General features: G+C 43.8%; 1 protein-coding gene across 1 annotated transcript; it reads left to right on the top strand.

Annotated features, from left to right (window-relative positions):
• Nucleotides 1-384: 384 nt before the first annotated feature.
• RDH10 (retinol dehydrogenase 10) lies at nucleotides 385-20,624 on the top strand. Its single transcript, XM_069957467.1, has 6 exons — nucleotides 385-3,346; nucleotides 4,948-5,186; nucleotides 16,641-16,739; nucleotides 17,280-17,425; nucleotides 18,465-18,596; nucleotides 20,109-20,624. Exons 1-6 carry the CDS (start codon nucleotides 2,455-2,457, stop codon nucleotides 20,230-20,232), a joined length of 1,632 nt encoding a protein of 543 aa, XP_069813568.1. The 5' UTR covers nucleotides 385-2,454; the 3' UTR covers nucleotides 20,233-20,624.
• The last annotated feature ends 7,184 nt before the right edge of the window (nucleotides 20,625-27,808 follow it).

The following is a 27,808-nucleotide window of genomic DNA, read 5'->3' as shown; positions in this document are numbered from 1 at the left end:
TTTGCAAATCGGCCATTTGCGAATAAAAAAATACGCAAATCGGCACTTTCCGCCAAAAATCATCTGTTCGCCGGATGATACATGTGGCCAATAGGGTGTAATGTTCTTCAATGCAGGAAGTCCAGCAAACGTATACCTCCATGACCAGGGTGGGCTTACACCTGCTTGTGTCACGTTGTGTCAGACATTTAGAATTCACTCATATAGATCAGGGATGGGGAATCTGTGGACCTCTAGCTGTTGCAAAACTACAATTCCCATCATGCCTGGACTTTCCCTTATTTTTTTTTTGGGGGGGGACTATTTTTTGCATAGCAGTTTTTTTTCTCTCTTTGTTAAACAGGAGGTGAAGTAAATAGACGCAAAAACTGATCCTTTAAAACCAATCCAATCTGTTGCTCATTTCCTGAATGGATGAGAGAGAATGCAGATGTGGATCCATCCTACAAGTAGTTTCTGCTTGAATCAAAATATCCTATAAATGAACTATGTAGATTGATCTCTTGCTAGTCAGCTAGTCCTTAGAGCTGTGTGCAGTATGAGGACTGGCCTCTATAGGGGTTTGAGTATGGCTGCTTTCTCTCGGCCCTCAGATTCCTGCCAGTTCATCCTTTCACTCAGGACCAGAGTAATCTGAGATTAGCTGGGTGATAGGGATGGGCTGGCCGACCTTGTATACATTCCACCCAGTTGTTCTGCCAACCAAGTAGTAGTTTTTCCATCCATGCAGTTCACAGGAGTGCCAGAATGGTACCCAGGGATGATCTAGTCAAGTACAGGTCAGTGGTCGAGCAGGTGGCACATGTTCACGTCAGTAGTCCGGGTCGGCAGGAGAGCAATATAATAAGGGTCAGCCAGAACTGGAAGCCAGGAAACATGGAAATCGGGATCAGTGTAGCGCACCTTCAACAGGAACTCAAGGACACAACAGCAGACACAGGATCATCCTCCTTATATAGAAGATGCTGAACACTGATCGGTGGGGGAAGACTAAAAACAGCACACACATGTCCATTAAATATTGTGAACTGCAGGTGGCTGATGCCTATAGGCCACAGAAGGAGCAGCAAGAGAATGGCAGAAGTGGCCAAGTGGGGAATGAAGCACAGGCCGGAGGGGAAGGGAGCCAGCATGGACCAGACGCTGAACATAGTGTGAGGGCTGGGGCAGGAGCCAGAGCAGGAGCTATACCTGATGGAAAAAGGGCTGCACAAGATGGCTGTCAGGAAGAGCCTGGACAGGGGTTGCTAGGCAACCAATCCAAAAATTCATGTGGGGTAGAGATGGTGACCCGTGTGCTGTCTGTATTCTCCACCATTGACTTCTGTGGGAATCTTCATGCCACAAATATGAATTGTATAAGCTCAGGTCTTCTTTTTTGGCAGAATGGATGGCACCACAAAGATCAATGGGTCCTGTACTATCCGCCATTATAGACAGTATGCAGGCCTGAAAATAAGGTTGTGTGAGGGAGTCCTATACACTTTATACTATAGTCAGCCATCAGTTAAAGGGGCCCCCCGGCATCATCTCTCCACTGACATCATCTGTGGATTCTCACTACTCGAGCTGAGCAGGATGCAAGGCCAGAGCAGCCCCGCATCCTGCCATACGCATGAAGACATGGCCGTGCCACAAGGGAGCGAGAACTGTATGCGGAACCATCTTACAGCTGACAGCTACTGAAGGCACCTATGGGCTATGTTCACACTCCATACTCCAAAATGACGGCCATCTAGTAATGGCAAATAATGGCCGTCAATGTATAATAAAGAGCAGTATACATTTTTTCTTTTTACAATGTCATCCTATGGGTGACATATCCCCTTATATACCCGTACAGTGCAATACATCTTTTGTCAGACGTATACATCAGAGATTCTTCCAATACGCAGCATCTAATAGGTTGTCTTTCAGAAAAACCCAAACAGGCTATAGTGTAGGATGTATGACGTGTGTTATATCAGCCATCGGGAGAGTGCAGTAAGCGGTTTTATTTATTTTTTATTTTTTTAGAGTTAGGGTCCATTTACACAGAAAGATTATCTGACATTATCTGCGAAAGATTTGAAGCCAAAGCCAGAAACAGACTATAAACCGAGATCAGGTGATAAAGGAAAGCCTGCAATTGTATTGTATTGATACTGACCATTCAGCCCTTTCCTTACAGCCCCCATAAATTACCAAAAGCTCATGATGTCATTGGGGAAATGACTTGTCCGGCACACACCAAGGCTGTGTCATGAACGTGCTGTGGCTGGTTGTATTGTGAGGGTGTAGCTGTGTTATGGTGGTGGTGTGTCTGTGTGTGTGTCACTGTATCCTGCAGTATTATGGGGTCACTATCTGGCAGTATTATGGGGGTCACTATCTGGCAGTATTTTGGGGTCACTATCTGGCAGTATTTTGGGGTTACTATCTGGCAGTATTTTCGGGTCACTATCTGGCAGTATTATGGGGGTCACTATCTGGCAGTATTTTGGGGTCACTATCTGGCAGCATTATGGGGGTCACTATCTGGCAGTATTTTGGGGTCACTATCTGGCAGCATTATGGGGGTCACTATCTGGCAGTATTATTAGGAGGCATCTCCCCTCCAGTGTGCCGGGCAGCACATACAGCAGCAGGTGGCGGAGCCGCCCGGGCAGTGTAGAGTTAATGTTCGGCCCCGCCCTCCTGTCCCGTGCTGCGGCCCCGCCCCCTCCCGTGTGCGCTGACTGTGTGCGGGTTGCACCGGGCGGGGCGAGGGTTACCTCCTGGCCGGTGCCCGGGTATATATCGCGCCGCCGGGGCACAACATGCAGTGCAGGGGCCCGCAGCTCTCCAGGCGTCATCCCAGACAGGCGGAGGACTCCCCGGCGTGTGAGCGTCCGTGCGGCCCCGGGACGGGACGACCCTGCAGCAAGTTACCGAGTGATCGCCGGGACATGGGCAGGAGGAGAGCGCCCCGCAGCCGCCAGTAACCCGCACACAGCCCGGCCACTGACCGCACTCCGCGCCCCTCCTCAGAGCCCACAACCGGAGACAGAACGCAGCAGCAGCAGCCGCTCCTCCCCGCACAATATGAACATAGTCCTGGAGTTGTTCGTGGTGACTTTTAAGGTCCTGTGGGCCTTCGTGCTGGCGGCGGCCAAGTGGCTGGTGCGCCCCAAGGAGAAGAGTGTGGCCGGACAGGTGTGCCTGATCACCGGCGCCGGCAGCGGCCTCGGGCGGCTCTTCGCCCTGGAGTTTGCCCGGCGCCGCGCGCAGCTGGTGCTCTGGGACATCAACACGGAGAGCAACGAGGAGACGGCGGGCATGGTGCGGCAGATCTACCGGGAGCTGGAGGCGGACGACGCGCTACGGGGTGAGTGGGTGCTTCTACAGCGCGTGTTCACAGCCTGCGGATCTGCCGCACATAGTCCCCACAATCCGCAGCGTGTGTGACGCTACCAGCATGCCCGACACTGGCAAAGCTGCCGCTACCAGCATGCCCGACACTGGCAAAGCTGCCGCTACCAGCATGCCCGACACTGGCAAAGCTGCCGCTACCAGCATGCCCGACACTGGCAAAGCTGCCGCTACCAGCATGCCCGACACTGGCAAAGCTGCCGCTACCAGCATGCCCGACACTGGCAAAGCTGCCGCTACCAGCATGCCCGACACTGGCAAAGCTGCCGCTACCAGCGTGCCCGACACTGGCAAAGCTGCCGCTACCAGCGTGCCCGACACTGGCAAAGCTGCCGCTACCAGCATGCCTGTGGGTTCTGCTGCACATGGAAGCTGTAAGATGGCAACAGGTTGGGGAATATTGTTTTATAATCCTTGTACAATGTATACAGTATCGAGTGGTGCTTAAATACTCTGCACAGCAGTGCCATAGACTGGGAACACCTAGCTGATATGATGATGCACTGTATATAGGGTTATATAATGGGTTGTGGCCCAGGCTTCTTATACTGAGTATTGACCTGTCTATTGTATATTTATAACTTCTAATATACAATGTGTCATATTGTAGCTGGAGAGCTGATTGCTGGTGACACCTGCTGTATTCATATCTGCAAATAGATGAATGAGGAGGGGGATATAATATTATTTATTATATATATTTTCCCCTGTAATTTGAATGTGTTTCCCTCTAAGTCCTAGTAGTAAAGTGTTTGGGTCAGACGGTCATCTGTCACTCTTGGTGGTTACAGACCTACAACCCCTGTCATCCCCATAGTTGTAGTCTTGTAGCAGGAGGGGCCGCGCTCTCCTGGACCCGGTCTCTGCTTCTAATGGAGTCTTACAGGTTCTCCTAGTCAGTGACCAGTGTCCATAAACATTGGTGTTCTTCAGTGTGATGTCTGTTATATAGAGTGATTCTTCTCTTAACAATAGCCGACCAGTCATCTCTCTCCTGAAGATGCGTCTGGTCACCTGTCTGCAGATGTCGGGGTGTCTATGATGCTACAAATTATATAGAGATGCAGAATAACACTGTGCAGCTACTTAGTATATAGTAGTCTTAGTAAATAAAACCACTATAAATCGACATGGACCAAATCTTAGAATCTGCCCTTTGCTGGTGCCAATAACTCTAGTGTAGTAAGCTACAGCCGCAGCAGGATCCCAGGCATGTGTACCAGCTATAGAACATGCTGCCCGTGCACTGTAAACCTTGTGACAGAGTTTTAATCATTCAGCCCGCTTCATGTATCCGAAGAACAGATTTGCCCCCGAGCCTGTAAGCTTTTTGGCTGTGTTTTGTCTTTATGATCAAAGTGCAGGCACAGTTTGCATTGGCCATGCTCCCGCTGCCTGCCGCGGAAGTGCTCGCTCCAAGTATAAGCTTTAAAGCCGCCTTCCTGCTCCAATGGCCGGCTATCATAGTGCTGAATGTTACCATGATGCTTGCCAGGACCTTTCATTGTCTAATACGACCTCCCTCTTGCTTTTTCCTTTCATTCTTGCTCTGAACAGCCGGGAACCCAGTGGAGGAAGAGGTGCTGCCCTGCTCCAATCTCCAGGTTTATACGTACACTTGTGACGTAGGCAAGCGAGAGAGCGTATACTCCACCGCCGAGAAGGTCCGCCGGGAGGTCGGAGACGTCTTCCTCCTTCTGAATAACGCCGGTGTTGTCTCGGGACACCATCTCCTCGAGTGCCCAGATGAGCTGATTGAAAGGACTATGATGGTGAATTGCCATGCACACTTCTGGGTAAGACCTGGCACGCACCCCACCCTCTATGTCCTTGTATGTTCTTCCTGTCATATTCCCTGTGGTATGAGAGTGTACTATGTTAGCTGGGTCACTGATAGCCAGCTTCTAGCACTTTCCATTCATGTGACCAGATTTCACAATCCAGTCTAAGTTATGTGATCCTGTACAGGTTTCTATAGCTTTACATAGTATCTGGGGGGGGGGGGATGTGTTCCATGTAAAGGTAAGTACATGTATAGGTGTGTGGCCAGTTGTTGCAGTCATCCATTAATGTAAAAATTGCAAAAATAAACTATTTCAAAGCTTGGGCATTAAAAGAGAATTCCAGTAAAAATGTTTATTAATGTATTGTATCGTCCCCCAAAAGTTAGACAAATCCCCAATATACACTTATAAAAGTGCTTTTTTTTTTTTTTTTTTTTTTTTTTTTCCCCCTGCTCTTTTTACTGCATCAAGGCTTCACTTTCTGGATAAAATGGTGATGTCACAACCCGACTCCCAGGCTGTGGCTTCTGGAGAGAATGATGGCAGAGGGATGCTCAGTGTCCCTCCAGTGCCCTGTGTCCCTCAGTGTCCCCCTGCCATCATCCTCTCCAGCAGCCACAGCCCGCACAGCTCTGGGAGATGGGTCGTGACATCACCATGTTATCCAGGAAGTGAAGCCTTCATGCAGTAGTAAGTGCAGGGAAAAAAACACTTTATAAGCATTTCCCGTAATAAGTGTATATTGGGGATTTGTATAACTTTTGGGGGACAATACTTAAATAAACATTTTTCACCGGACTTCTCCTTTTTAAGGGTTCTATATGTCTGTATTAGAGATGAGCGAACCTCGAAGATGCTAAAGTCCATCCGAACCCGAACTTTCGGCATTTGATTAGCGGTGGCTGCTGAAGTTGGATAAAGCCCTAAGGCTATGTGGAAATCATGGATATAGTCATTGGCTATATCCATGTTTTCCAGACAACCTTAGAGCTTTATCCAAGTTCAGCAGCCCCCGCTAATCAAATGCCGAACGTTTGGATGGACTCGAACCCGAACCCAGTTCGCTCATCTCTAGTCTGTATCTACCTCCTATGGAGGGTACTGCGGCTGGCATAGGTGCAGGTTGCTTCCATTCTACCTTATTCCAGTAAGCACAGAAGTGCCTATCCACATAACATTAGAGCATAACACAGTAGCGTTCTCCGGAACAAAGTACATTGAGGTGGTCTAGAAGTGCTCTACTGAAAACTACTGGGACAGAGGTGAACTCTAGGAGGCCCCATGTGAAGATTCTCACCTCCTTCATTTAAACTTCTTGTATTTGGAAAATGGTCTTTTTTGGGAGACCAGTCAGTAGCAGGAAAGTCAATGAGACTTTAATCTCCCACATGTGGCTGATATTTCCCCCACATGGGGATCTGAGCGTGCTGTGGATTATCAGATGTAGCACACTCATTCTGTCAGGGATTTAAAGTGTCTGTCATCAGTTCAGGTGGAAGTCTGGGCCTCCATCGCTTCTAATATACATGAGACTACAACATGCATGACCCTCATTCTGATCGACTGTTTGCGTCCATTAAGCTTGCATATGCTGGGGGACTCCTCAAGTTATACCATATGTCTAATATATCTACCATGGATGCTACATAGCACATATTAAAAGGAAATTATAAATAACAGCCTTTATTATAATCATATTTGGCTGCGTAACACCTGTCTTTATCAGTAGGGACCCCCTTATATAATCTAATACTAATGGTACTTTTACACGGAGCGATAATTCGCACGATTAACGATTTTGAATGAACAATTTTTTTTTTTTTTTTTTTTTTTTTTTTTTTTTTTTTTTTTTTTTTTTTTTTTTTAACGATCAGTGTTTAGATGGAACGATACATCGTACGGAAAATTCGCTATGCGATCGTTTAAGCCTATCTCACACATAGGTGAAATCGCTGAAAGACTGTTTACACTGAACGTTCTGTGAATTTTTTGCGAATGATCAACGATGATTTGAGAACATGTTGAAAGATCAAAATGAACAATTTTTTTGCTCATCGTTTGATCGTTTGCTGCTTTAACACGTACGATTGTCGTTTGAGTGCGACCTTTATCGTGCAAAAACGAACGATCAATCGTTCCGTGTAAAAGGACCATAAAGGTATGTAAAGGGTCCCTGTAGCTAAACAATCAGGTGTCTGTTTATTGGTAATGGGGCATAGGATCTCCGTAGCCATGCAGCCCATCCTCACTCAGTACAAGTGACGGAGTAGGTTCCCTGTCTGTGGGAACAGTCTTTACCTGTGTGTGTTTTGTTTTTTTTAAATATTGATCCTAGATGGAAGCAACAAGTTCCTGAGAATCAAGGAAATTCTAAGACCTAGTTGTAATCTTTATAGACTGTATCATTCTGTAGTCGGTGGCATGTGTTCAGTAGGAGGTGCAATATTAGGGTGAACCAACTTTTTCAATGCTAAACTCCCTAGGTTAGATGTGGAACTGGCGATATTCCATTCTATTGTCCCTAGTCATTGAAAGTGATTTGCATTACTAAACTATAGTGGGATCTGCTTCATGCTTTTATTGATGCTTCCTTCTATGATTGTCATTTTTATCCTGCCAGGGTATGGACTAGGGCTACACTGTACTTTTAATCCTTATCAAATCTGACCCACCCTCACTCTATGTGCTTGTAGCTCTGTGAGGCTTTAACTTATCCTAGAAATTCTGAGATTGTGTGCAGGCACTGATCAGCTTCCATAGCATCCATGGGGACTCCGCAATCTCTTTGCAGAGTCCTGATGGTAAACAGAGGGAGCCCCTCTGCTCCCTATAGATACTGCGGTCGCACTGATGACTTGCTATCCCTGACAGGGCTCTGCCGTACATGGCATGGGCAAAGCTCCTGTGCCAGTCTCATCCATGGACATAACTATTCATCCATTTGCAGGGATGCCCTGCTAAAATGAATGTACAGTTATATGTGGTCCTGAATGGGTTAAAGAGGTTATCAAGGATTAGGAAAACATGCCCGCCACCTTCCGGAAACAGCATGACTCTTGTCTCCAGTTTGGGTGTGGGTTTACAATTAAGCTCCATTCCCTTCAGTGGAACTGAATTGCAAAACCACAAACTGAGGACAAGAGTGGTGGTGATTCTGGGAAAAAGAAACCGTGTTTTTCTAATATCTCCTTTATATTCAGATATTACAGAATAACTGAATCTCTTAACAAAACTGTTCCCCCAAAACACACACACTGCTAAATATCTATTAGCAGCATTGTCCTTAAAGGGCTTATCCAGCGCTACAAAAACATGGCCCTTTTCATCCAGAGACAGCCCCACTCTTGTCTCCAGCTTGGGCGGGGTGTTACTCGGTTCCATTGAAGTGAATGGAGCTTTATTGTAAACCGCACCTGAAATGAAGACGAGTCATATTGTCTCTTAAAGACATGGCCATGTTTTTGTGGATAACCCCTTTAAAGGACACACAAGGTCAAGTCTTTACAAAGTTAATTTATAGCCCGTTAAATGGGAATTATAAAATTTTGGCAAAATCACAGAAGTCAGATGCATGTCTGCTTTCCATCTCCTTGCACGATAAGAATGAGTTTCTCGTGGTCTCAGCTGTTGTGATGTGCTATGAGAATCTTTACAGTGCTGCTTATGATGAACATGAATTTATCGGTCTTGTCTCCTCCAGCAGGTAGTTAATGTTATATGGTCAGGATTGCTTGGATGATGTTGGCAGTGGCCTTACTAGAATGTTTTGCGGGTGTTCTGCCTCTGTAGTGCGGAAACTGTAAGTGAGCTTTAGTATAACTGTGTAGGAAACAGATAGCATACATCACAGAACTGATTTGAAGGGGCTGAGGGATTTTACTGATCAAGTGAAATACAGACTCAGTAACTTGCCAAGCTTAGGTCTGTAAGTGAAGTAAGCTGTAAGCTGTGCATGCATTCTAAGTAGGCATATAGAAGAAAGCGGCTTTCAGACTCTTCTGGCAGTGACTATCTCTCCAAATATTAGCTGGTTTTAAAGTCTTAACACGTATGGCAGATCTATATACTATCAATCGTCCTGATACACTGTCCCAGATTTACAAAAAGTTTGTCAAAATTAGCGGGGTTGAGCCAATACATATGTATAATATGTAGGACCAGTCTAACACCCATCTTGCGTCCATATATTGGGGGTTCATCACAGGGATCTCCCTGTGCTGCAGTGTTTGGGTCTGTAGACCTGCTCTCTGGTCAGGACCTGCAGTTGTAATATATAGGCTACTTTTTGCATCCATATTACGTGTGTGAAACTGGCCCAAAGCCTTCCATCGCTCACCAGTGTAGATATAGAAGAAAGTATAAGGGTCCTGTAAGACATGAAGTGTTATGGGGTCCCCCCCCCCACACACACCCTCCGATAAATTATGAATGAGCATTTTTGGAAACTACCTGAAGTCATTTACCATAATACGATTGAACGATGTGTACATACACCAAAAGACTTGTGAACGATTAACAAAGATTTTTTTTTTTTTTTTTTTTTTTTCCGTGGAATCTCCGACAGACAGATTTTCGCTAGTTGTTTGATCGTTGCCTGGATTATCACTTAAATTCAAACAATGTAATTTTCCGCTCAGTAATCTTTCCATGTAATAGGGCCCTAATGTGATACGTTCACATTATAAACTTTCATAAGAGTGGCTGTCATTGTGCAAATTCCGCCCCCTTCCCTTCAAACCATGACAGCAGTTTTGGTAAACCTAGCCTAAATGTGCCCCACCACACCTTTAATCTCTGACACTTGCTATTATAGCAAACACCCATACCGCAGTGCAATGGCTGACTACACTGTAATGAAAAAGTGACTATCCCGGAAAGGAGCCCCTCGGGTCCATACGGCCGAGTACTTAATGAGCCGGGAAGGCTCCTCTTAGTCCTGTTTCTTTAGTTCTGGAGCGTTATGGATAAGGGTCTACTACACTTAAAACTAATACAAGAATTACTCAACTCTGATAAGTATTAACTGAAATGACCACTGTCTCATAGATCACATTGCTGTGGATTTGGTTTTGCCCCACTTCTTTAATTGACACTCGCTCTACTATTAGTAGTGATCTCTTTCTGGGTTTAATCCCCTGACTGCAAACCATATGTCATTTGAACACCGGCCTTTAAGGGGGGATGCATACACCCATATGAGAGGAAATTGACGTAAATTTGTGAAATATAATGATCATGCTCCGCTGGGCAAAGAACAGCTGTCTACAGGCATGTCTTGATGTCATCTAGCACCTCCAGTGACGGGAGCCATCTGTAGAATGGAGGCAGCCAATTTCAGTGGTAACTAGTTTTTCATATCTCTAAAAGTTTCCCACCCCCAGCAGCTGCGAGCAGTATGGTAGAAACTTGTTCACATCTACTGTGAAACGTGGAGAATGCAAGCATCACATGGTGCAGGTGCAGACGAGTACTAGGGCTTGACTATAGAGCTAGAATGGAGTTTTAGGCCTTTTAGCTGAATAGGCTGAACTGAAATGCCATAGATGATGGTGGCTATGTTTCTGGGAGAAAGGGCCATCATTCGGAGTGATTGTTTCCGAACAATCACCAGTTTCAGCATGGCAGAAGTTTTCCTAGTATAAACCTAAGCAAGTGATCCACTTCTGCTGCTCTTCGTACACTTCACATGTCTTCTCCCTATGTATAACAGTAGTGCAGCAAACAATGGCAAGCTATATAGTTGTATAGGCCTGCGGGGGTGGGGGGACACTAACATTATAACTAAGGGTCCTATTTTACGGACCGATTTTTAATGAGAAACTATCGCAAACGAGAATCGTTAACCTGAAATCATTCACCATATTACACAGGATGATAGTCGTTAGTTACAATCGTTATTGCAATCGTTACTGCGATCGTTTACTCTTTCTGATCCCAGCAAAACAATGAACAATGTGCAACTACGCTGAACGATTAGTGAACAAATGCGGAACTTAAGCGAACGAGTGTGGAATTGCAGCAAACGATTAACGATAATTTTAGGTTCAGATCTAAATCAACGACATACAAACAATTTGTTGGTTGTTGCCTCCAATTACACAGAACAATTATTGTTTAAATTCTAACAATATAACTATTTTACACAATAATCGTCCCTTGTAATAGGGCCCTAAGGCTTAACCTTGTTGTTGCATTGCTCAAACTGATGGTGACTTCTATCCTATTCTTGTCCATAGCACAGGAATTGGGGTGGAGGGTAAATGAGGAGCCATAATTGATACTGTGCTTCGTTCTAATAAACCACCAGCCAAGTGATCGATCTTACAGTAATTGCATAATACACTCATAATGTAAAATCCCAGTACGTGTTCATTGTCCGTACATATGAATCCTCCTTGGCACATAAATTGTGATTTTGGCCAGTAGGTCCAATCTACACGCTTCTGATTATTTACATAGTTCCTGTATGTCGTCATAAATTTCTTGCTTGTGTGCAACATCTTGGCCACGCAGCAGCTATCTTATGTCACTTCTTGGCATTATAACAACACTTGTAGTTAGAAAGTTTCTTTTGAATTGTGATGGCCGAAACTTTCTTTACCCACCCCCCTCTCCATTCTATCCAATATACTTCTGTTTCAGTAAAGTGGTCATCGCACTGACTGGCATCTCCCTTTATGACCACTACTTATTCTTTTGGTATCTTAATCTGGTAAGCTGCTATAGAGTAGGGGGCCACCCGGTGCCTCCAAGTACTTATTTTTGTGGTTAAACTGTCAGTATCCACTCCATATCCCTCCATGAAAGGTGTCTGTATACCTTAGACTAAAGTCATCCAAACCCACCAGCTGTCTATAGTGGTCTCCTGACTCCGACAGGTGATGCCTTTAAAGAGAGTGGTTGGGTGCATTTGGCTTTTAACCACTTGACCATATAGATCTGGGAGAGCTGAGCAGCCACCAGTGCTGTCTGGGTAGGGCATTCCCAATAGCGGAAATGTAACTGTTGGAAGAAATGGCTGCCAGTCGAACAGTTGTTCAGCTTGCAGTAATTGAAAGTGTATGACCTCCTTTATATTGATCCTTTAAAGCGACTGTCGGCTATGTGTCATGCTCAAGGAATTGCTTCTCTGCTCTCCCACCCCTCTATACCTTCCACCCGTGATTGATGTACAGTGCTCAGCAAAGGAAGCCAAGCCCTGTATTTTAATCAGTCAAGGTGGTGAATGGGAAGGGGTCATGCTGGATTGGCAATAACTACTTGCCACTTGAGCTTGCATTATGATATATAATATCTGACAGATTCTCTTTAACTTAAGGTACTGCCTGAGATGTCTATGAAGATAGCACTTATACAGCCAGGGCCTACCAAAGACTGCAAATCTTTAAGGGGAAGAAGTGTGCTCACTAGAATTTTGCCATTGTTTGTGCTGTATAATTGGGGCACATTGTGTGGTGTCAAAACTACAATTCCGGTTTTGCCTGGAGAACCAAAGCTTTAGCTGTCCAGGTTTGATGGGAAATGTGTAGTCTTGCAACAGCTTGAGGATTGCAGTTTGACACCCCTGTGTTAGGCTAGGTTCACTGCGTTTTTAGCTGCCGTTTACTGATCCTTTTTTTTGCAAAAAAAAAAAAAACGGATGCATTTGTGTGCATCTGTTTTTTTTTTCCATTATAAAAAAAAAACAAAAACGGATCAAAACTGAGTTTTTTTTTTTTTTTTTTTTTTTTTTTTTTTTTTTTTTTACGCACAATAAAGTACTGTTGACACAGCCTTTTTGGCCGTTAAAAAAAAGGATCCGTTAAACGGATTGCAAAAACGTGGTGTGAACCCACCCTTAGATACATTAGCTAAAAAGAACAATCTATGCCCTACTTGACAAGGGGGTGGAGTTAGGAGAAAGTGGGTATGGCCTTAAAGGGGTGTGGCCTACATGCAACATTGTATGCTCGAACTTTGGTGCTTGTTTCTGTCTTTAAAGGAAGCCAATTAGGTCTTAAAATTCAAACCTAGTGTAAGGACAAGACGTGTGTGGGGTGTGGGTTTTTTTTTTTTTTTTTTTTTTGCTGCGAGTTTTGATGTTAACGCAGCAATACGGTACGTGTGAAGGCACCCTTAATGTGTTTTTGCTTTCCTTACACTTGTAATGGTGCGTTTACACAGACAGATTTATCTGACCGATAAAAGTCAAAGCCAGGGAGGGATTTAAAAAGAGGCGAAATCTCAGTCTTTCCTTTTTATGACCTGTTTCTTGTTTATAGTCCCTGGCTTTGGCTGCAAAAATCTGTCATATAAATCTGTCTGTGTAAACGCACCATAAGACTCCATTGCCCACTTTGGGTTTGATTTTATCCCACGTTCTAGTTTCTTCTATGGATGCATGTGACATCCTGGAACAGTCTTCATTTCCTTCCCTGAAAGGATTCAGAAAATGGCTCTACTGTTGACTTAACTGGAAAGGGTTAAGTTGGAAGAAGGGGGAGGAGGGGGAGAAACAATACCCTTGTTAATCTGCCTGTAAAAGTCATTATCCTAAAATGTAATTATGAAACTGCCCCATAGTTCTCAATATGTTATTTCCTTGTTTCTCCCCCCCCCCCTTTTTGCTTTACTTTTTGCCTAATCTGTCCTGACACCGCAGCTGTGGCGGCCTTTTGTGCGGCTAAACCTTTCCTCTGTTGTGTTTCATGAAAAGCACTGAAGAATTCTGGGGAAGGGATGGGAAGAAGCTCTGGACTGTTAGAAGTTAATTTGCCATAAACAAGAACGTTGAGAACCAATTACTAAAGCTATGAAGTGACATGTAACCGCTTGTCCGCTTTCACACATTTGTGCCTAATAAGTAATTACTGATTTGTGTGCACACATAAGAAGTGTAATAAGAGTCTGTGCACAATGCGAGTACACCGGCCTCATACATGCCACAGATGGGAATAGGCTTTGTATTTGTTTGTTTCGTTTCACTCATTGTGAAAGCTTTCTCCCATTACATTATAGCCTTGTCTAAAACCCCTATATGGGGATATCTCAAATTATTAATAAAATATGAACATTAGCCAAATCCAGGCGTCTTATGTGTCTGGAAAGACAAAATACGTTCATCCCTATGGCTTGTAAAATTTACACATGGCCTGAGCAGGTTACACAATGACTGTGGAGGAGCTCTATATAATTAATAAATAAATATATATTAGTGCTGAGTACTGGCCCTAAGTATTGCTTTGTTAAAGGTGTTCTTGATTGGAGATGAGCGAAGTTGCTGCGTACAAAGCAAAACCCGCAGGTTGGTGGCTCCGTGAAGGGAGTGCATACAGCCAGAGGACTGCCCGGAAGACCTGGATACAGCCATAGCTCACGCTGTATCTACACCCTTCCCGGAGCTGCCAGCCTGCGGAATCCAAACACATCAGTTTTGCTTCATATGAAGCCATGTGACCTGTATTGCCTCCAAATCCGCCATGTAGTCCTAGCACTAGAATGAGTCTTGTTATCCATGGATTGAGGAATCTATTGTCGATCCTGCAATCTCATTAGTAGAAAAAGAGAGAATCTCCCGTCTTTGAACCTGGTTATAAAATTTTTCCCTAGAAAACCGAGCCACTCTAAAGATCCTTGCTGATCCGGGGGTTTTGGCAGCTCTGTCGTCATAACCTCCGTTTCTCCTCTTGCATACTATTAGCCAGCCTGGATTAGACACTTAACACCTGCAGGCCTGCTCTGTGAAAGGACACGCGGAGATGGTCAGACACAAGTTTGTTTTGGAATCGAAGTGCCGGATCTGATGCTTAACATTAGCCGACCGTAATAAAATGATCAGTACTTTTGTCTCATCCCAGCCTCCCCCCTCCAATCACTTTGTTTTTGCATTGGCAAGTGTCGTAACAAAGCTGTGTTGGAAGGAAGGACATGGCTCGATCACAGAACTTTGTTAGATCTTAAACAAACACAAGATGGTTCTCAGGAGTTTGTTGATGAAGTTACAATGATTACTCTGTGCTCAGCACTTGGCACCAGGAGACCTAGAAATTACAGCAGATTTGATTTCAGGGGACACAGTGATAATCTTGTTAGTCAGAAATTAAGAATGCTTCAAAGAAAATCTTGGAAATTGTTAAAAGTGCAAGGAGATCTGAAAACTACCTGTTTTTCTTGGCCTAAATGGGTTTTATTGAAACGTTACGACCAGGCCAAGTCTTTTAAAGGGTCTAAAATAAGAAAATAAAGTTGGGTTGTCTTCTAAATGCACAATGTAGTAAGCGTCTCCAGACCCCCATTCCTCTTGTAATTCCCCCTAAATTTGTACAAGATAAGGGGGTGTAAAGTAGAACTGGCCCAGTTGCCCCTAGCAACCAATCAGATTCCAATTTTCATTTCTCACAGATTCTTCGAAAAATGAAAGGTGGAATCTGGTTGCTAGGGGCAACGGAGACAATTCTACGTTACATAAATAATCTCCCCCTTATTCTTTAATGTACTTTTGGGGTAAATCATGGGTTTATTTCTCCTGGTGTAGATGTACTATCATTTGTTAAACTGTAGCTGAAATCTGCTGGACCCCCGCACGCACTTGTGTGGCCTTTCTCCATTTCCTCTTAAGGAGGTTCCGTGAAGATAATTTGTATAAGATGACATTGGGGAACATTTAAAATTTCTTTGCGGGGGGGGGGGGGGGGGGGGGGGGGGGGGGGGCATACATCCTGTCCCCTGATTTTATCTTCTTCCTCTTATTTAAAAAAAAAAAAACAATACAAAAATAAAACCTGATTCTTAATTCTATTTGACTAGCATGGCATGCCTCACTGAATTACATAACATCTGTCCTAGACTCATCACTGTACTGTCATACTCTGTGACTTGAGGGATCTAAAACTTTTTCATCTAAAGTAGTGGGGTTATTCTGACCTTGGGATGCGGTACCATTACTATATTCTATATTGTGAACCTTGTGTCGCATACACCCAGCTTCAGCCCTCCGCACAGTTTGTGCAGCAGGTTGCACAGTCTGGTTTTGATTTTAATCTGGCATCTCGTCTTGTCGTGTGACTTTGTTCATCCTATTCACATCTGTAATTTTTATGTTCTTAAAATATGCAACATTTCAACCGAGGCGGGGGGGAATTCAGGGAATTTCTGACTTCAAGCAGTTCACATGTGACCATCGGAGATTTCCGTATAATAGACACTGAAGGAATCTGCAGTAGGTTTAGGCAGCACATTTTGGCCTCTTCATTGTAACGCACCACCGTCTGCTTTTATCTGCTTCGCTGCCAGGAAATTGGCTTGAATAGAAGAGTGGACGGTGGCGTTTGGCATTGTCACTTTACATGCTATTGTTACATAGACGGCAGATGGTAAACGCATTGATAGCTGTTGTTTAGCTAATCTGCCTTTGGCTGCCTGCAGTGTCTTAGATAACAGTGTAAATGCAGGATTGTCCACTCACTGCTGCTTTCTCTCCTATTACAGACCACAAAGGCATTCCTTCCAAAAATGATGGAAATGAATCATGGGCACGTTGTTACGGTTGCCAGTTCTCTTGGTTTGTTCAGCACCGCAGGGGTAGAGGTAAGTTATAATGTGGTAATAGTTGCTTATTAAGGGCCTATCTCTTTAAGATAACACTATAATAAAGGGAAGTTGACCTAACAATCAGCAGGGATTTTAAGGTGCCCATACCCTATTTCTCTGGGACTACTAAGCCGCTGTCTATAGCTTCTCTTCTCCTCCTCCCCCCCCCCCCCCTTTCCATAGAGGAAACATGAATGTTCAAGGAAACTTTAAATGGCACCTTGTAGTTAAAGGGTTACTTCCATCATAAATGCCCCTTAGATATAATTCCTAGTTTGTGGTGCTATGCTGTTTACATGGTACCTAATAAAGTCAATGGGATTTACCCAAATTGCATAAAACAGTGTATTTGTTTTGTCTTCAGTTTCTTTAAGGAGGCCAGAAGGCATTGGGATCCTGGATAGAAATGCACCTCTAAATTCATAGCCTGACGTTGATTTTGTGTGTTTCATTTATCTATTTAGTATTTTATCTGTATTTTCAGCAACTTTATAAACTGCTAAAATCTAAATGTGTTCACTGTCTGTTTTTCAACAGGATTACTGCGCTAGCAAGTTCGGTGTTGTAGGTTTCCATGAGTCTCTCAGCCATGAACTGAAGGCTGCAGACAAAGATGGGATTAAAGCTACTCTGGTCTGTCCCTATCTAGTGGACACGGGGATGTTCCGGGGTTGCAGAATCAGGTTAGTAATCTTATGAGAATTTAATGTTCCCTGTCCGTCTCATTTCCTTCCCTTTTCGGTTGCACCCCATGGCTCCATCAGGTGACTGCACAAAGTATAAAAGGTGGACACCCAACCCCGCTTCATCCTACCCCTTGAACTACACAGTTGCTTTTTACAGTGCTGGGCTGCCAGTTTTTAATGTCAGGTCTCTACAAGGTGACCACAGTCATGGAAATAAAGAATTTAAACTCCAACCACAAATTGCACACACATTTGTGAGTGTTGTTGCATCAAACCTTTTTCCCATGTTCACACTGCAACCATAATGCAACGCCTTTCTGTTGTGCCCAGCCTTTAGCGAAAATAGCAATTGCTTGGAAGCGGAAAGCTGTAGTCGATAGCCGCTTGAAAAATATACCCCCTCCCCATCTCCAATTCTCGACGGCTGAGGTTAGACATGGCAGGCTGTCAAAGCATAAATTCATGTAGCATTATGTGTAGTGTCCAGAATTAGAACTGGACATATGGGATTCCCATGTTGGGCGCTTATTTTATAAGAATCCAAAGGATTATCAGGATTACAGGGAGCAGAGCCCAGTACGTGTACTACTATTTCACCTAGCAGTATCTTTACGAAAAACAAGCCTTTTTCTTTTGTACGATTGTCCAAGTTTTGTCTTTGTCAAAGCGCCACTGCTGAAATTTAGAATAATGATTCTCCCAGAATAAATTGCAGGAAATCTTCTGAGCTTTATGAAGCGTGCGCTGGCACAAGTTGTAACGTCCCTTTAATTACCAAAGTGTATCTAATGCTTTACTGTAAAACCTGAACCAGGTTATAAACACGCATTGCAGTTACCAAAAGCAAATAAACTATGGAAATCTGGATACCCGCTGCAGTCTGCCTCTATTTTGAGCAACCGCAGACGGTACCCGGCGGGCAGGAGCGCGGCTCCCATCCAGGTGCACCTCATTATTCTATCGCTGTTATGAAGTATGAGGACAGACATGGAGCTGGAATGTGTAAATAAAACTCACTGGAACATTAATCTTTCAGAAAAGAAATCGAGCCCTTCCTTCCGCCCCTGAAACCAGATTACTGTGTGAAGCAGGCCATGCGAGCCATTCTTACAGACCAGCCGATGATCTGTACGCCTCGACTCATGTACATTGTGACCTGCATGAAAAGGTAACTGGGAGACGTAACTATTGTGTCTAGAATGTTTCCTGTCACTCTCTGCATAGAGCGAAACAAAAATCCCCTCTCAACATGGAGCTGCAAGCATTTTCCCTTATAAACTTACAATGGCTGCACACTCTGGTGGCTCAAATTGGGTCCAACTTGGTGGGGTGTCAGTCTGCACAACGGTGTCCATTCAATGCAGTAGTAGGAGCTACTGGTGACTGTACATAGGCTTTAGCTTTAAAGTTGTGTTTTTTTTTTTTTTTTTCCAGGCTTAGGGAAAAAAAACATGGCCGCTTTCTTTCAGAAACTGCATGGCTCTTGTCTTTAGTTTGGGTTTTGCAGCTCTGTTAAACAGGTGTGGAGCTATTGACTCCAGCTCTGATCAGAAGATATAGCCAAGGAGAGATCGCACATCAGAATTCATAATGGAACTCTATGGGAAATTTTGACATTCTGAACTGCTGGCCAGGAATTGGGATTGCGCTGCCGTGTTCTCTCCCTAGCTATAGCTTCTAATTAGAGCAGGTGTCAGCAGTGAGACCCACCCTGATCAATACCTTTTGACATTTCATCAGACATCACCTCTTAGGAAATGGATCAAGAAACTAGTGTTAGAGTGTCCGCATTAAGATTCACCAAATCTATCAATTAATGACTGGTTCACTAAAGCCGCTCCAGTTTCCAAGTGGGTTTCCATTCTTTGGAAGAGTTTGGAAAGGGTTACACCACAAAGGTCAAACTTGCAGCCCTCCAGATGTTGCGCAACTACAATGCCCAAAGATGTAGCAGCCCAAGTATGATTAAGAATTGTAGTTTTGCAGTAGTTAGACAGCCGCAGGTTTGACACTTGTGGTCTGACCCTTTCAAAGCTGTTCCAAAGAATCGAAATACATATGGAAACTGGAGTGACTCTATCAACTGACTAGATTTCAGTTTAGTAAATCTTAAAGATATCTACATCACTACTAGTTTTTTGATTCAACTCCTAATAAAGAGGTTTTTCCATGAAGCAAAGTTGGTAAAACCCATGTGTGTATCACATAAGAGGATTGTAGTTTTTAACTAAACATGTGTGACGCACCTTAGTGGATGTTCAAAGGTGGGTCGTAACTTGTGATGTGCAAACTTCTAGGTTTGTCTGAACCAGAACGGTCAGTATTTGACTCCCGGTGGCTGGAGAAGTTGGATGTCGTCCTAGGGCTGCCAGGAAAACCTGGATAGAATCAATGACCTCAAGCTTTTCCAGCTTCAGGAGTCAAATGCCAAAAGTTTAGGTTCTTCCAACACTCAAGTTTGCTCATCAGTAGCCATAACCAAAGGCAACAGGTTATCGAAACGATGGATAGAGGGATCTATCAGGTTGACCAGTGTTGAGCTAGTCTTTTGCTCTTCAGTAAATTTTCACCTAGCTCCAGCCCAACCCTAAACAAATGTTTACTAGGTCTTCTAGTTGCATTATATCAGGTTAATGATCCATACATGTATACTAACTCAGGCTATGTTTTCTGTTTCCAGCATTCTGCCATTTGAAGCTGTGGTCTGTATGTACCGGTTCCTGGGAGCAGACAAGTGCATGTACCCCTTCATTGCTCAAAGGAAACAAGCCACAAACAACAATGAAGCTAAAAATGGAATATAACATTTTTATTTAGTTTAGTTTAACTCCTATGATTAGACTGACCGTATTTGAACAGTCAACACCTTAAAGACTGAATTGGGAAAGGCACTTGTGCATCGACTTTTTTTTTTTTTTTTTTTTTTCCGTTATGATATATATATTTTTATTTTTTTTCCCCACTGCGGCCTGTGGTGGGATATAAGTCGTACGTTACTCCTCCAGTCTTTTTACACACTGTAAATGTGACCAACTAAAGACGTACAAAAAGGCTTAAATGTAGCAATAAAGTTTCTGTAGAGCTACTGTACAACAGTAAACCAAGGCAAGCTGGTTTTCCTAAATGCACTGTTTCTATATTAAAGGAGGTGGCAATAATAAAACGGTGAAGGATCTTCAATCAACAAATGTTCAAATGCAAATATTCATTGAATATTGTCAGAAAACAAAATATGCTACAGTATACTGCTTATCTGCACATAGACAGTTATGGGTGACATAAGCCAATGGCTAAAGGGTATGCCGAATAGAAATGTACTCCCTCCTACAAACTCAGGCATGGCAGCAGTCACACTTACAAATGTGTGTAAGGGCCATGTAGTTCTTGCCATAAGATAAGTGTAAGCAATACACTCTAAGGGGGAGGTTTATCAAACATGGTGTAAAGTGAAACTGGCTCAGTTGCCCCTAGCAACCAATCAGATTCCACCTTTCATTCTCCAAGAGTCTGTGAGGAATGAAAAGTGGAATCTCATTGGTTGCTAGGGGCAACTGGGCCAGTCTCACTTTACACCATGTTTGATAAATCTCCCCCTAAATTTGTTAGGATTGGCTAATCATCTAATGTATCTAAGCTTTTACCCCAATGGCAATGAGGATCAGGTGCTGAATTGTTATATTTTAACTTGCCAATTCTTTTATTCTCGATTTGTGAATTGCCCGGCAATGGTTGACCATGCATGTGTTCTCCCTTTTTTTTTTTTTTTTTTTAAATATATATGGGCCGAGGATTGAGAGCGAGTTAGGAAGAGCATGATCATGTTAAGTTCATCACTAAATTGTAGAACTCTGCCTTCAGTGACCACTATTGCTCTGGACAATATAAGGACAAGACCCAACTAGTCACCTGGCTATTCTTTTAGAAACATAGGGGAGATTTATTCAACTGTCTCAGTTGCCCCTAGCAACCAATCAGATTCCATTTTCATTCCACAGATTCTTTGAAAAGTGGAATCTGGTTGCTAGGGGCAACTAAGAATTCTATTTTACACCAGTTTGATAAATCTCCCCCATAGTGAAATATACCTGATCAGACTCTTTGAATCACTATAATGTTTATATCGGAGTAGCAGTCTTCTTACAGACCACTTCTAAGTGGAGACAGCTGAGGCGCTATATATATAAATATATATATATATATATATATATATATATATATATATATATATTTTGTATAGTTCAGCTCTCTCTGTAGGCTAAAAATATGGGCACATGATGCAAATAGTAAAATGTGCTGTGACTGGGTTTTATTGCTGATCCTTTTTTAAAGGAACCACACACCATTAAAATAAATAAATAAAAGCAGTTCCTAAGTATAATCTATTATAATTATCAACTACATAAATTTCCCACTGGCTTCTATGTCAGCAGGCTGTAGACTATCTTACGAATATGCCAGTATGTTGCCGATCTCCAAATTAGTGTTGAGCGACCCTGTCAAAAAGCTTGGGTTCCGCAACGTCATCCGAACGCTTGGTGATGGATGCCGCCCAAGGGAGTCCTGGGTGTCGTCAATGCAGCATCCACCTTCTGCAGCCACGGGGAGTCAAACGCTGAGCATTTGGATTTGGATGTTGCTGAACACAATCATTGTGATGGGTTCACTCAACACTACTGCAAACTTCATGATCTTCAAATGTTTTCTTTTTTGCACTTTTTTTTGTTACGCTGATCTGAAGAATCACTTTTAGTTGATTTATGGGAAGGATGCTTTTGCAAAATTGTACATACCTGTTAGTATTTTATCACAGCAAAGGCAAAAGTTCATACGGTTGAGCCCAGTATTCTTGTAAATGCAGGAAATTGCGCCTTGTGGAAACAAATCTGATAACCTGATGGGGTGATGTACATTTTATTCTGCATTTTTCTGAACATTGCTCCACCTTGCTATGGCTGCTTGACCTGTGTGCAGGATTCTGCTGTCAGGATGGCGGATGGTACCTTCAGCTTCAGGACAGGATGTAACATCTTTGCTGGAAACAGACCCAGTGATTCTGCTCTTTACTTGTACATGTGACATGTGTAGAGGTGTAAAGAATTTTTTTTTGTTGTGTTTTTTTTTTTGTTTTTGTTTTTTTTTTTGTGTGTGTTCTACAAAATTAAACGACATTTTTAAATGTTTTTGTATAGAGAACCTTTTACAGTTGTGCCTTGAATTAAGTAAAATATAGTTAGAGAACATTGTATAGCGAATTTCTACCTCTGTATCAAAATGTATTCAATTGTCTTGTAAATTACTATCGACCCTCTGTGATTTACATTTTTTTTTTATTTTTTTTTTTATTATCATTGACGTCTTAAATATTGACCAGTGTCTGGTTTTATTAAAGAAAATTCTTACTGGAGGAAGTGGTGTGTCGAAGAATGGGCTGTATATTGGGAAATTATTTAAAGGGGTTGTCCTAGGAAAAATGCTTGGTGTATTGCTAGGGTATGCTAGCAAATGATCATTGTGACCCCAGTGATTGTTAGAGGCTGATATGTCAAAGGTCGTATGGTTGGCTAATATTACAGATCTGTACATTTCAGATTAGCCTTTGACTGCACCAGCTATAACTCTTGATACTGATAAGTATATGTAGGTTCAGTTGAGTGAATGTGGAAGGTTGCTGCAGGGCATCGTTGCCAGTGGCTTATGTTTGTGAACAGGGGGTCTTTTTTTTAATCTGCTCTAGGAGGGGGTACTTGAAAATAATACCTTCCAGGATTTTCCTCTGCTGCTGGTATCTTGCCCCTCCATCCCCACTGTGCAGCTGGTTCTGTTGCCTGCCCAGCGGCTGAAGACCCCTGCCTGGACAAGACTTAAAATTTAACATAGCCAGTCTTCCTCATCACCCAACCCTGCCAAATACGTAGGTTTGCCTGACCGTAGTGTGTGTGTGGTCATCTTCACTTTTTTTAGTCCCCACTCGCTGTACATTAATGGTAGACGTGCTAGGATATAGCATACAGTCCTGGACTTTGCCCTTGGTGCCAGGCTCCCTCACAGATTATGAAAGATCAATAGGGTCACAAGTGTAGGATTAGCAGTTGTCCAGCATTTGAATAGAGGGATGCTTTCTGCCAAAGCCCTACCTGAAATAAATAGGCCTAAGCTGCAGTACTATACATGCTCTGTTGACAGGTGTGCAATAGTTTTGGAAGAAAGAAGCCATGTTTTCTCTCCTCACCTTCATGACGGCACCACAGGAGTTAACTCAGCCCTGAGGGACAGGAAAAGCACAAACACGAGAGGTTAAAAGCCCCTCCCCTTCCCACTTACACCAGTGCTTTTCCTGTCCCTGTAAGGGCAGGCACGAGAGTACGGGGGTCCGTCATGAAGATGAGGATTCCTGAAAATAGAAGCAAGAAAAATACCTCCTTCCAGGGGATCGATCGGGGCCTAGGTCTCCTTCCTTCCCAGGGGCAGCTGGGGACTTCGGTCCGGAGGGGAGCAGGCCCGCATGGCGCGTCTGCTCCATACAGTGAGGAGGCGGGGATCCTGCACGCTGATAGCCTCTGCTGCTTCCCCCCCCCCCTCGCGTCTCTACTCAGGCCGCGCGCGGATTGCGGCCTACTTCCGGGTTCTGCGAGTCACGCGGCAGATCCGGAAGTGACGCGTACGTCGCGTCATGACGTCACACGCCGGAGCGTGCTTCCGGGACCGGCGCGGTTGTTTAAAAGGTGAGTGCAGGAGAGGGTTAGCTGATCTGAGGTCTGCATTTCTCATGGAGGGTGCCGCATCAAAGAGGTCCGCTATGGCGGAAAAAGCTATGCCCACAGACAAAGCCCCACAACCGCAGCCGGGGGTGAGTTATTTATTTATTATAATATGTCTCACCTGGGTCACTGACTATGTTTGCTATAGCACTGGGTGGATTGCTGGTTATATATTACTACAAGAATCCATATGCATGTTTTTCTAGGAAAAGGAGAAGGAGAAGGGCCCTGCAAGGAAATGTAACCTATGTGGCGCCAGGCTCTCTTCGTCTTATAGAAAAAACATTTGTGCAGCCTGCATAGGCGATATTGTAAAGGAAGATAGAGCCTCATTTCTGTCTGATATAAAAGACATGATGAAGGCTGAAATAGCAGCTGTCAAACCACCTCCTCCTATTCCTACTGTATCTCCAGCACCATTACCATTGCAAATGGATCCTGTAGAACCTGTAAATATACCACCTACTAATGTGCTACCTATAACACCAGGTCTGCCTGACACTCCAGCTACAGTTACTCCATCACTCCCCCCTGACTGTAATCCAGTGGCTGTTGCGGGTCCTAGCTCTTTTGGAGAACTAGTAGTGAGACCAAAAAAGCGTAAGACTGTATCTATATCTTCTGACTCTGAATCAGAATCTGGTCAATTATCTGACTCCCCTGTAATATACTCCGAGGACTCGGATACTCAGGAGGGTGCTAGAAGATATATTTTTCCTACAGACCATACTGGAGCTCTCCTTAAAGCTGTTAGGAGCGCTCTTGGAATGGAAGATGTACAAGAAGAATTATCAGTCAAAGATAATCTCTTCGCAGGGTTAAAAACAAAAAAGAAAACAGTGTTTCCTATTCATGAGTCTTTGCATCAACTAATACAGGATTAATGGGAAGACCCAGAGAATTGGCTCATAGTTCCGTCCCAAATAAAAAGACGTCTCCCCTTTAGTGAGGAAGATATTGAAAAATGGTGTGAAGCTCCTAGGATTGACGCCCAAGTAGCTAAAACTACTAAAAAAAACTACACTCTCATTTGAAGACTCCTCTCAAATGAAAGACCCATTGGATAGGAAGGCAGAAAGCCTTCTGAAAAAATCCTGGGATACAGTATCTATATCCCTGAAAAATAACATTGCAGCTACATGTGTAGCCCGTGCCTTACATGTCTGGATAGGACAATTAGAAGATCACCTAAGGAATAGGAAATCGAGGGAACAAATAATTGGATCACTCCCTCTTTTGAAGGATGCGGCAGCTTATCTGGCAGACTCAACAGCCGAAGCTATCAGAATATCGGCCAAAGATGGGGCACTGACCACTGCGGCTCGACGAGCCCTATGGCTTAAGAGCTGGACTGGAGATAATATCTCCAAGTCAAAACTCTGTGGCATTCCCTTTGAAGGGAACTATGTGTTTGGTTCAGCTTTAGATAAAATTGTAGAAAAAACGGCGGATAAAAAGAAGGCTCTACCCGAAGGGTAGACCCCCAAAAAGAAGGAACAATACAAACGGCCCAGATTCCAAGAAGACTATAAGGGTAAAGGGAAAACTGGCCGCTGGAGCTATAATAAAGGAGGGAAGGGGAAGAATATTTTTTTCAACCCCAAGGCCTCAAAAGACAAGCAATGACGACATTCCAGTAGGGGGGAGGCTGACCAAGTTTCGGGAGGCTTGGTACAACATCTCAAAAAACCAGTGGATCCTCAAGATCATCTCCTTAGGATACAAAATAGAATTCCTGGAGCCCCCCCACAAGGAAATTTCTAAACTCCCGTCAAGTAGAGAGGCATCTACAAAAAGAACTCGTGAGAAATGTAAACGAGCTCATATCTTTAAATGTAGTGATTCCTGTCCCAGTGGAGGAACTAGGGAAGGGTCATTACTCCAATCTTTTTCTGGTTCCCAAACCAAATGGATCCCACAGATTGATTATAAATCTCAAGCCGTTGAACAAGTACATCAAATACTTGAGGTTCAAGATGGAATCAATCAAGTCCACTACGCCACTAATAACAAACAATGCGGTAATGGCATCCATCGATCTGAAGGATGCCTATTACCATATTCCCATTCAGGCAGCATCTCAGAAGTTCCTCAGATTTGCCATCAAGATGGAGGATCAGGTCCGCCACTTTCAATTCCGAGCTCTACCCTTCGGAATTTTGTCCGCACCAAGGATTTTCTCCAGTGTCGTGGGGGAAGTAATCTCCTACCTCCACCTACAAAAGATCAACGTGGTATCCTACCTGGACGACCTCCTTCTGATAGCGGAATCAGAACAAAAACTTCGCAAGGACCTTCAGGTAACTTCGGACATTCTGACTTCCTTAGGCTGGATTATAAACCAGGAAAAATCAGACTTAAACCCAGACACCCAAAAGACCTTTCTGGCGATTGTCCTGGACTCAAACAAACAAATGTCTTTCCTACTTCGAGAAAAAAAGATCTGCTCTCATTCAGCGTATCAACCAATTCAGAGTAAAGAACTCTTGCAGGATCAGAGAGACCATGTCAATACTGGGGTCAATGACAGCCTGCATACCAGCTGTACCATGGAGCCAAGCCCACTCAAGAACCCTTCAAGCCGCCATGCTCAGATCTTGGAACAAAAAAGATTCGGGTTTGGACAAAGTCATGTCTCTCTCCAAACAGGTCAAGGAATCCCTCCGATGGTGGACCATTCCCTCCCATCTGAAAAAAGGAGTTCATTGGAACCCAACACCCAGGATAGTCATCTCCACCGACGCAAGTCTGTCAGGATGGGGAGCCCAGGCTAACTCTCTACCTCTACAAGGTACTTGGCCTCCGGAAATATCTCAAAAGTCTTCAAATTTTCGAGAACTCATGGCCGTCCTGATGTCCTTGAAGCAGGCAAGTCCTATACTAAAAGGCTCGCATGTTCACATTCTATCAGACAATGTGACAACTGTGGCTCATCTACGGCATCAAGGGAGTCCGAAACAGAATTCTCTTCAATCTATCTCAGATCAGATATTTTCCTGGGCAGAAAAACACCTTCTTTCCCTTTCAGCAACCCACCTCAAGGGAACAGACAATGTCCAAGCGGACTTCCTGAGCCGCCATATCATTCACCCCGGGGAATGGTGTCTGAACCAAGACATCTTTCAGATGCTAATAAAGAAATGGGGTACACCAGAAGTGGATCTCTTTGCCACCCGACAAAACAGGAAACTGGAGAAGTTTTATTCTCTGAACCCCAAGGACAGACCTCTGGGAGTGGATGCGCTAGCACAACCATGGACTTTCAAAATGGCTTATGCCTTTCCGCCTATCCCTCTGATCCCCAAGACACTCCAGAAAATCAGGACAGAACAAATAACAGTGATTCTTCTGACCCCATTCTGGCCAAAGAGGGCATGGTTCGGCCTACTACAAACCATGAGTCTGGAACCACCGATACAACTTTCCTCCCAGATCTTCTCCATCAAGGTCCATTACATCACCCCAACCTGGAAGATCTACGGTTGACTGCATGGATCCTGAAAGGTCCATGTTAAAAAGTAGGGGACTTTCAGATGACGTAATTACCACCCTACAAAAAAGCAGGAAACCGGTAACTGCTAAAATATATCTAAAAGTATGGAAGGTCTTCTCATCCTGGTGT

This window comes from Dendropsophus ebraccatus, chromosome 2, assembly GCF_027789765.1.
Source record: "Dendropsophus ebraccatus isolate aDenEbr1 chromosome 2, aDenEbr1.pat, whole genome shotgun sequence".
NCBI classification, from domain to species: domain Eukaryota; kingdom Metazoa; phylum Chordata; class Amphibia; order Anura; family Hylidae; genus Dendropsophus; species Dendropsophus ebraccatus.
This window is presented reverse-complemented; position numbering and strand designations above follow the sequence as displayed.